The following is a 10,782-nucleotide window of genomic DNA, read 5'->3' on the forward strand; positions in this document are numbered from 1 at the left end:
ATGGGGGGGCTCATTTTAATATAAATGGAAGACAAGCAGGGAGCGTGTGTCTTTATATCAGCTTTTATCCCCCCCCTCTTTTTTTTTTCCTTTTTTTTTTTTTTTGCTTGCCTCATGGAAATATCCCGCAGAAACGAGTTTTGTGTGTGTGTGTGTGTGTGTGTGTGTGTGTGTGTTTTTCGCACCGTGGGAAGTCAGAATGTCAATGTTAATTTTCTTCCCCCGTTGCTAAGGAGACTCTAGCAGCCCCCCATCACTTCTCTTTCACTCTATCTCTCCATTTCTTTCTCTTCATCTGGAAGAAAAGCTGCATTTATTGCCACCGAATTGATCCCTATCAGCCACCGTAGTCAGTGATAAGGCCTTTCCGGCCCTGCGGCCAAATGTGTCGTAGTTAACTACATCCTGGGGTCAATTAATCAAGATCAATTAATCCATACATTTTTTTTTTTTTTTTTTAATTCAGACAGTTTTACTCAAAGCTCAATGAATTGGGGACATAGCAGCAACTATAAGTTAAGAATACAAGATAGAAAATATAAGGCAATGGCTGAAAGAATAATTGGATTCCAAATAATAGAAATAAAGTAGATATGTAGTCACTTAGAGTTATTGCATAGTACTGTATGTAATGTTTTTTCCTGTTGTCTCTCTATATATACATATCTATCTATATATTCTTTTTTCTTTTCTTTCTTTTTTCTATTGCTCCTTTTTGTACTATTTGTAATGCTGCTGTGACAACTGAATTTCTCCATCATGGGATCAATAAAATCTCATCTTATTTTACCTTTTTTTTTTATTTTTTATACCTGATTTATAAGAAAGGGGTGTTACCAGATTGATCGGGTGAACTTCAAGTGCAATTAACAACACCTCAAACGACTTTCTCCAAAATAACAAGATAAGATAAGATAAGATAAGATAAGATAAGATAAGACTGTATTGATTGTATTGATACCACAATGAGGAAATTCATTTGTCACAGCAGCTTTACAAATAGTGCAAATAGTAGTAAATAAAAAATAGAAAAAACTGAAGAAAAACAATATATATTTTTTCTTCTTCAGTTTTTTATATATATATGTAAAACATATCCAGCTACGATAAACTAAACATTTTCATCCTCTGTGATAATGTATATAATGTTGTCTTAAATTGTTATTTCATTTTATTTTACTGTGTTAGATTAATGTGGATGTGCCATCTCTGAGTCCGGTTCTTGGGGTTTTTAATGGATTTAATTCATCATGCATTCCGTCTTGTTTTACTCGAAACAACGCACCCGGCGAAATATCAGGCAATGGTTCCTGCGATGCAAATCTATTAAAAACGCAGGATGAGACAAAAAAAAAAAAAAAAAAGGTCGAATTTCACCGCCGAGTCCTTTTGGCGGGCCATTGACACATGAATGAGGGCAAAGAGAGGGAACGTAGGAAGAGAGGGAGAGCGAAAGAGCGAGGGGGGGGGGAGAGAAAAAACAGAGAGAGAGAGAACCAATTTAGGAGTAATGCAACTAAAAACTGACAAGTGTAATTTCATCCATCTGGGGCGATGTGTAAAAAGCGCCGCTCCGAAACATTCCCCATGATTCCCCCCCTGATTGATCTTCCCCCGGTCTGAAACACCTATTATTAGCCACAAGCCTAATAGCACCAGGATGGCTCAGCGCTCTCCCAGGGGCCAAATCTCCGGTCATCTGCCCCTCACTCACCACAGCTGTGGAAACCAACCAGGGAGGAGGAGGAGGAGGAGGAGGAGGAGAAGGACAAGGGGGATGGAGGGGGATGAAGGACTACCTGGCATGGTGGCGGTGGAGGGAACACGATGGACGGAGGGTCGAGCGGCGGAAAAAATAGTCGGATGTGGCGGCGGGCATGGGTTGGGTTTGCAGCGAAAACGTGTTTTGGTTTTGCTAAAATGAGATCCCGTGCAAGACGTTTTGTGATTTTCAGTTAATATCAAGCAACCGGGCGTCTCCCGTATGAATCCAAATCCAAAATTTGTTGTTGGATATATTAAAAAAAATGTTAAAAATCATACGTTGACTTTTTCCATCAGCTTTAGTGAGTGCCGCTCGGGGTGTTTGATTGGCATCTTTAATGCACCGTAAAGCGGTTCGAACCGCTTTTGAATAACGATGAGTTTTCCATTAGCATTAGCAACTCTCATAGCATTAGCGATCCCGCTTTCCACTATCTTTAAAACACCATAAAGTGTTTCAAACCGCTTTTGGATAAAGATAGTGAGCGTCGGATAATGGGGATTTCCATCAGCACCAGCAACATCCATACCACAAGCAACCCGGCCTCCATGAACACCTTTCAAAGGGTTAGAATGCCATCTTAAACGCGACGTGAAGACATTCAGACCAGCTTTTAATTAACAATCTCGAAGGTCAGACAACTGGGTTTTCCATTAGCATTAGCGACTTGTGGAGCATTGGCAATCCGGCCTTCATGAGTGCCTCTCAAAGGGTTAAAACGCTACCTTTAACACACCGCGAAACCATTGCAACTGCTTTCGGATGACAATATCAAGTGTCAGACAACTGGGTTTTCCATTAGCACCAGCAACTTCCATAGCATTAGCAATCCAACCTTCATGAGTGCCTTTGAAAGGGTTAAAACGCCACCTTTAACGCACTGTGAAGCAATTCAAAACGCTTTTGGAGAAAAATATCGAAGGTCAGACGAATGGCTTTTCCATTAGCATTAGCATCCCACGTAGCGTTAGCAATTTAACCATCATATGTACATTTCAGGGTGTTTAATTGCCATAACATGCCAGATACCGATCCAAACCAACTCACGGAAAAATAAAATAAAATAAAATAAAATAAAATAAAATAAAATAAACCTCACTATGCTTTTTTTTTCCACCACCCACCCAGCATTCACCAAAACCCATCTCTGAACAACAGCAGTGAGACCAGACAATAAAAAACACACTCACACACACCCAGCTAAGAACATACGGTTTCAGGTGGGAGTGCCGCAAAAAAACAAAGGTGCACAGCCATCACCTGCAGCTGCCAACCCCGCCATGTTCCACCAGGTGTGACCGCCTTTTCTCTTGGTTTCTTTTCCGCCTCAGTTCCCACCTAATCTTGGATTTCACGCTCTGTGAGTCGCTGTCCATGTATGCTATTGTTGTTTAAAAACTTCCTGCAGCCAGCAATTCTACCTGTGTGAGCTGGGACTCCCCTTTTCAAACTAGTTTGCAATTTATACATGTATAAATATACATATGTATAAACACATATACACCCACACACACATATGTATATATATATGTTTTCCTATCAATTCAGTTCAGATATGAAGCAGGCGGCGATCACTGTCCTCCAAATATTACGTCCTTGATAAATATGTCTCAGGAAATGTATTACACACAGCTGATGATTCTCTCCGGTATATTTCCTGCACGCTATTACATGCTTATAACAGTGTAAGACTAGCGTTATTACCCAAATCATAACAAACACACCAGGCTCCTCCGTACCCCGGTACTTTTGACATCTGTAACATATTTACTAACGACTGATCCGCGTGCGACCCAATGCCGCGGGGTCTTTCCGTGTCACCGCATAACGCTGATAGCAGCAGACGATTATAAATGGATATAATATCCCTTAAAAACAATAAGTTGGCGCATTTATAATGAGGTCACGGTGCATTTGAATACTAGTAATAGCAATGCAATGTGTTATTATTTTGTAATGGTACCCATTTTGCGCATTGGATTTATCATCATTATTATTATTGTAATATTAATTTTCGTCTTACATTTTTAATCATGAAAATAATAATAATATTTATAAAAACACACACTTTCCACGTTGTGTTCAGCCCCCTCCAGGGTTAATACGTGTTTTCTCCAAGCTCTGTCACGTCCAAACGTTTTTTAATTCAAATATTTTTTCTCGTATTCCTTCGGTAATTGAAATTTGCTTAACGTCGCCTCGTGTAATGTCACATCCCAGCGGTGATGTTTATCTCCAATACCTTTCCTGCAGACAATTACAAGCTTATAACATGCATTATCATCCAGAAATCATAACAAACACACCAGACCTGCAGATATCCGCTGACATCCACAAGGCCTTCGCAGTGTTGCGGTGCCATCTGGGTTAGGATAATTAATTCAGTAATAACCATGTTATAAAGCATTATGAATTTGTAATAGTCTTCATCCTGCAAATTAGATTTTATTTTTTTTTTCCCCACCGTTCTTATGCGGTCAAACTTCCGCATCACCTCTGGAAATGTCTCTGCTCACTTGTGATCCACGGTTTAAATGTGCATGCTCCATCAGGTCTAAATTTCCATATTTTTTTTTCAAATTGTTATTTATGTATACATTTATTCTTTACTCTCATGACAGATGAAAAGGCCGTCGTAATAATTCCAGGAGGCATGGCACATGAGGGGGTGTTGTGCGCGCGTGCTTCCGTGCAAAGACTCAAGGCCTCACACTGCATTAGAAACCGAGCGTGTGATTTGCAAGTGTTGGTTGGAAATAAAATAGAATTTAAAAAAAGAAGAAAGAAGAAGAACAAAACTCTCGCCTCTTCCTCTCTGCAAAAAAAATGGAAAAATGAGGAGGTTGGATTCTCAGCGACAGAAAATGGTATCTTTGTTCGCTGTGCTTTGTTTACCAGGGGATTCTTTTTCACCCCCCCTCCCCTTCACCTTCCTCCACCCCTCTTTTTTCCCTTTTTTTTTTTTTTTTTTTTTTACTAATTCATTTCAATGGCTTTCAAACTAGAAAAATGGAAATGTTGCTTCTGCCCTCTATTTCGGCGGCGGCGTCCTGGCAACAGAGCAATTTTCTATCATCAGGGATAAACGGCTCCGAACAGTACATTCTGATAAAAAAAAAAAAAAAAAAAAGAAAAGAAAAGGAAAAAAAAAAAAAGGAGACCATGATTGCTGGCCTTCCTGTCTGTCATCCAGCGGCCAAATCCGCTCCTTCACACCGACACGCCGCGCTGTCGGGCGTAATAACGTCGAGGGAGGAAGAGGGGGGACGGGGGGCCACACTCCCCCTATTACAACCTTACCCACTATTTCTACACAATTTTTTTATTTTATTTTTGTATTCTGGGGGGACGACTTATATTTATATATATATATATATATATATGTTTATATATATATGTGTGTGTGTGTGTGTGTGTATGTATGTATATGTGTATATATATATAAAAATATATATGTATAGATATATGTGTGCGTGTGTGTACATGTATATATTACACATTTCTTACACGTTTATATATATATATAATATATGTGTGTGGGTGTGTGTATGTATGTATATGTATGTGTATATATATACAAATATATATATGTATTTATATATATGTGTGTGTGTATATGTATATATTACAGTTATTACATGTTTATATATACATATATATATATATACATGCATATATATGTATGTATATATGTATGTATGTATATATGTGAATTTCGACCAGTGTGTTTATGAAAAAAATAATAATAATCACCTATCATTCATCCGCACCTCATCACAAACACACGCGCACACACACACACACTAAACCTACCCGATTTCCAAAATCGGATACATTTAAAAAAAGAAATTGAAAAAAAAAAAAAAAAAAACCATATGTATATATATATATATATTTTTATATTCATTTTAGTAGTTTTATTTACGCTGCAACAACGTGTTACGTGGTTTCTATTGTGTATATATACATATATATATATATATCGCATTGGCGTGCAAGTGCGTGTGCTTGCGCATCGATTTGTCGCACGGCTGAACTCTGCAGGGGGCGTATTTCCAAACACCGGTGGTTGATCCTCATCCCTCATTCCTCTCCTCCTTCCGACCCCCCCTCTCCTCCGACCATCACCACCTCTTTTGTAATTACGATGTTATAAAGTTGTAACGCCCGCCCAACTATTTTTTTTTTCCCCACGTTGTGTGGCTATTTTACTTTTAATCTATGCGCTTCTAAAAAAAAAAAAAAAAAAAATGAAGAATTAAATATGCAGTCATGATCCCCCCCCCCCCCCCCCTCCCCCCTCCCTGCTTTGTCCGGTTTTCCACGCAGGGGGGGGACGGGAGGGGAATCCCGGGGCCCCGATGCATCCCGGTGAAGTGATTTTTTTTTTAATTTTATTTTATTTTTTTATTTCTTTTTTTTAGAGAGTCATTCATCAGCGTTTTATAAGACAGCTGGAAATAAAGACCACTTCTGTTAAACCACCACGGCCATTGATTGTGCTGAAGGTCAATCATCTACTTAGGGACAAAGTGAATTCTGGATTTGAAGCGTTTTTTTTTTATTTATTAATTTCATTTCGTGTAAGTGTGTGTGTGTGTGTGTGTGGGTGGGTGGGTGTGTGTGTGTGACACGTAAAACGAATCGACTCGTACTCGTTTTCTGAAATTGAATATATCCTCGATTAAAAAAAAAAGAGGCGATAACATGTAACACATTTGTAATAAACGTGTAATAACTGTGTAATAAACGCGTCACCACCGTCAACCTTTTTTTTTTCCTTTTTTTTTTTTTTTTGGTTGACGTGTGAATATCCTCGAATTTCACAGGCGATTTAACAGTAGTTAAAATTAAAATAAAAGATTGATAAGTGAACGGCGGCGTCTTTGCCTGCGGGAGCCGAGGAGGCGGAAACGAAACATCGGTACAAGAAAAGAAAAAAGAAAAAAAAGAAGGGATGTCTTTTGTAGGAGCACTCAAAGAAGATTAGAAAAAAAAAAGGTAACGTAGGATCTGGTTTCCCACTCTGCGTGTCCATGTGGAACACTGGCCCCTGTGTCATCGTCCCCCCACTGTGTCCCCGTACTACACGTGGATCGGAGCCGATGATAAAATAAAATAATAATAATATTAATATGTATATATATAGAAATCTTACCTGCAGCCGTTTGGTTCAATATAATCTCGGATATACTCTTTTCGTTCACGCAGTCTGACTTGCACACACACCATCAGTGTTAAATAAAAAAAGAAATAAAAATATTATCCAGCTGAGCTGCTCCCTTCTTCTTCTTCTTCTTCTTCTTCTTCTATTATAATCCCCATAAAAGTAGAAAAAAAATGTGACAAGAGAGAAAGGCGACGAGTTATTGTTTCTCTGAATTGGGGGTGGAATTAAAAAAAAAAAAAAAAGAAATAGGGGGGGAAATGGAAACCGAACGCAGTATTTTTTTTTTATAAGAGGATAATTGCGTTGATACCGGGCGTGTAATTGCGGGATAATTTATGCTATATTCCCCTTTTTTATTATTTATTTATTTGTTTATTTATTTAAATGACGAGGGGAAAAAAAAAATCCCAGATTACGATTATTACGATTTTTTTTTTATTTAATTGTTGTTTTTTGGCGGATCGGAGATGCGTGCAGGGGAGGGAGCTTGATTGCTAATTTTTATTTCTTTATTTTACAACACGACTGAACAGATGGATGGATGGATGGATGGATGGATGGATGGATGGATGGATGGATGGATGGATGGATGGATGGATGGATGGATGGATGGGACACGTTTGACTGTAAATTAATCTGTGTATCTGCACCAAACAATCTGCAAATAACCCTATTGTACCTCGGGCATGTTGTTAGTTGACGTATAATATATTCACTACACCCACCCACCCACCTCACCACCCCGTGTATCCGTGGGAGAGTGGGGAGGGGTGGGCTCCACGCCCCGTGAACCCACCCAACACACACACACACACACACAGTGCCAAATAACTGAACCGTTCAGCGACTAACTTTCTTACATTTGAAGGATTCTCACGACATATTCGTTTATTACACAACCATAACCGTGTCATTATATGTATTTTTTTTCTATTTAACATAAACGCAGTTTCTTTTTTTTTCCCCCGTTACATTCAAATGTCTCTTCCTTCTTTTTTTCCTCGAAAACGGTGCGTAAAATGACGCGTAAAATCCATTTGGACTTAAACCGCGCGAATTCGTTTGTATTCTTATTTTTATTTATTACTTATTTATTTACTTTTGAGGGTGGAGGGTGATTTATATTAAATAAGAATGTGATAAATAGGGTGGGGGGAAAAAAAGGAATAATATTTTAGAGGTTTTGGGTCGCGTTGCTGGGGGGAGGATGAACGCTTTTACGCGTGAAGCGTGTCTGTAGGAATTAGGCTTATTTCCCATTTATTACTCCACCCTCCTCCTCCTCCTCCTCCTCCTCCTCCTTCTGCTTCTTCTTGTTCTTCTTCTCCTGCTGGTAAGGTGGGTTAACTCTAGCTCAAGTCGCGGCGTAACGCGGCGCGCCGGTGACGTCACGTCCGGGTGACCAATCGGGGAGGCGCTGCCCTTTGAGGAGACAAAACCCATTTTTTACTTGCGGCGTCTGCATCAAGTCCTGGAAGCGAGGGCGCTGGATTTTGTTTTATTTATTTTTTTTTTGTTTGTTTGTTTTCATTTATTTATTTTTTTTAATTTTGATTATTTTTTTTAAGATATTTTCCCATCCGTTCCGGGGAAAATCTGGCGATTTAAACAAAAAGAAAAAAAAAAAAAAAAAAAAAAAAAAAACACCCGTTACCTGGCGAGGAAAAGTGTGTGTGGTGGGGGGGAAAAAAGGAGGAGGGGGGGTCTTGAGGAGAAGGGGGTGTGCGTGCGTGTGTGTGTGTGTGTGTATGTGTGTGTGTGTGAGTGTGAGTGCGCTCTCAAGGCGGAAAATTCGATGATGACCATGACTACGATGGCTGACAGTCTGGAAGCGCAGGACTCGTCCAAATCCGCGTTCATGGAGTTCGGGCAGCAGACGCACTCGCAGCAGAGCTCGCCGTCGGTGGCTTCCGGTGGCGGCGGCGGCGGCAGCGGCGGAGGAGGTGGAGGAGGAGGAGGAGGAGGAGGAGGAGGAGGAGGAGGAGGACACTACCCGCTGCACTGCCTGCACTCCGGCGCCGCTGCCGCCGCCGCCGCCGCCGCAGCCGCCGCCGCCCACGCCCACCATCACCATCACCACCACCACCACCAGCACCACCAGCACCACCAGCAACAGCACGACAACGCCGCCGCCGCCGCTGCAGCCGCCGCTTACGCCGCGGGAGGCGGCGGCCCCGCTTACAACCGCTCCCTGGCGTACCCGTACGCGCACCACGGCCCGTACCTGCCGTCCTATCACAACGGCAACGCGACGGGAGGACAGACGAGGTTAGAAAGCGCAGGTAAGAGGAGGAGGAAGGGGTGTGTGTGTGTGTGTGTGTGTGTGTGTGTGTGTGTTGGGGGGGGGGGTGTATCCTCTATAGCCCCCCCCCTCCACCAGCAGCGACACCAACAACCCCTCGCCAAAAAAATTACGCACAGGATTTTTATTTTTCTTGCGTGGCGTCTTGGAGAACCGTGCGTAAAGTAGGCTACGGGATGAGCGATTATTTTATTTTATTTTATTTTATTTTATTTTATTTTATTTTATTTTATTTTATTTTATTTTATTTTATTTGCACTGTTAATAAGGATTACTATTATTATTATATTCCTCATTTTATCATAATTTCTATTATTACACTATCATATTCTTATATCTTTTTATTCTAATTACTATCATCATTTTATTATCTTGTTTCATTATTATCATCACTATAATGATCTGTCTTATATTATTGGAATTATATTTACTGTTATGATAATATTATTACATATCTTATTATAATACTATTACTATTATTGTATTTCAACTATTATAATCACTTTTATTGTCACTATTATTGCTTTATTTTAATATTCTTATCACTTTCATTAAAATTATCCATCTGGACACTACATTTACTACTAGTACTACTAGTAGTACTACTGCTGCTGTTGCTGCCCCTACCACTACCACTCGTGGAAAATTAGCGCGCCGCCTTGAATGTCGTAATTAGCATTTAATTGACGTGTCATTACCCCCAATAACACGCAACTATGACAGCGGCGTGCGGTAAACCCAGCTCGTGCGGTAGGAACGCGGAGATCCCGCACGGACTTGATTTCTTTAAATTTTTCTACTATGATTTTTTTTTTTAATACTCATTTTCTGTTTGTTTTTTTTTATATGACCTCCCCTTGGCGATTAGCCAACACAGCCATAACAACAATAATAACAATAAAAACAGATTTATAATAACGTGCAAATGAGGGTTATGACAAATAAAAAAAATAAAAAAACGTTATTACAGTGTTATTACTAGTGTATTAACGCGCAAACACAAGCGACAGTGCAAAATTACGTTGCTGGTTTTTGTTGCAGAGCAGCAGAAGACGACGGTGATAGAAAACGGGGAGATTCGATTCAACGGCAAAGGAAAGAAAATCCGCAAGCCGCGGACGATCTACTCCAGTTTGCAGCTGCAGGCGCTCAACCACCGTTTCCAGCAGACACAGTACCTCGCGTTACCGGAGCGAGCCGAGCTGGCCGCCTCCCTGGGGCTGACGCAAACGCAGGTACCCCACCACCACTACACTATCACCTCCTTATTATCATTATTATTATTATTATTATTATTATTATTTTTGCCAGTAGGCAGAATCACTGCCCTTCCTGTCCTGTGCTTTTCCGCACAGGTGAAGATCTGGTTCCAGAACAAGAGGTCAAAGTTCAAGAAGCTGCTGAAGCAAGGCAGCAACCCGCACGACAGCGACCCCATCCCGGGTTCCATGTCGCTGTCGCCGCGCTCCCCGACCATCCCTCCGATATGGGACGTCTCGGCGTCTTCCAAAGGAGTAAACATGCCGGCCAACAGTTACATGGCGG

At 40.6% G+C, this 10,782-nt stretch overlaps 1 protein-coding gene across 1 annotated transcript in view; it reads left to right on the plus strand.

Moving 5' to 3' along the window:
• The first annotated feature begins 8,748 nt into the window (after nt 1-8,748).
• dlx6a (distal-less homeobox 6a) overlaps nt 8,749-10,782 on the plus strand; it is a 2,700-nt gene continuing 666 nt past the window's right edge. The window contains exons 1-3 of the mRNA XM_086171191.1: nt 8,749-9,217; nt 10,279-10,472; nt 10,593-10,782. The exon at nt 10,593-10,782 is cut by the window's right edge and continues 666 nt beyond it. Coding sequence (XP_086027317.1) covers nt 8,749-9,217; nt 10,279-10,472; nt 10,593-10,782 — 853 coding nt within the window. The remainder of the gene's footprint in view (nt 9,218-10,278; nt 10,473-10,592) is intronic.

The sequence above is a fragment of the Fistularia commersonii genome, chromosome 24 (genome assembly GCF_037954325.1).
Source record: "Fistularia commersonii isolate RoL2024-O1a breed Wild chromosome 24, RoL_Fcom_v1.0, whole genome shotgun sequence".
Taxonomy (NCBI): domain Eukaryota; kingdom Metazoa; phylum Chordata; class Actinopteri; order Syngnathiformes; family Fistulariidae; genus Fistularia; species Fistularia commersonii.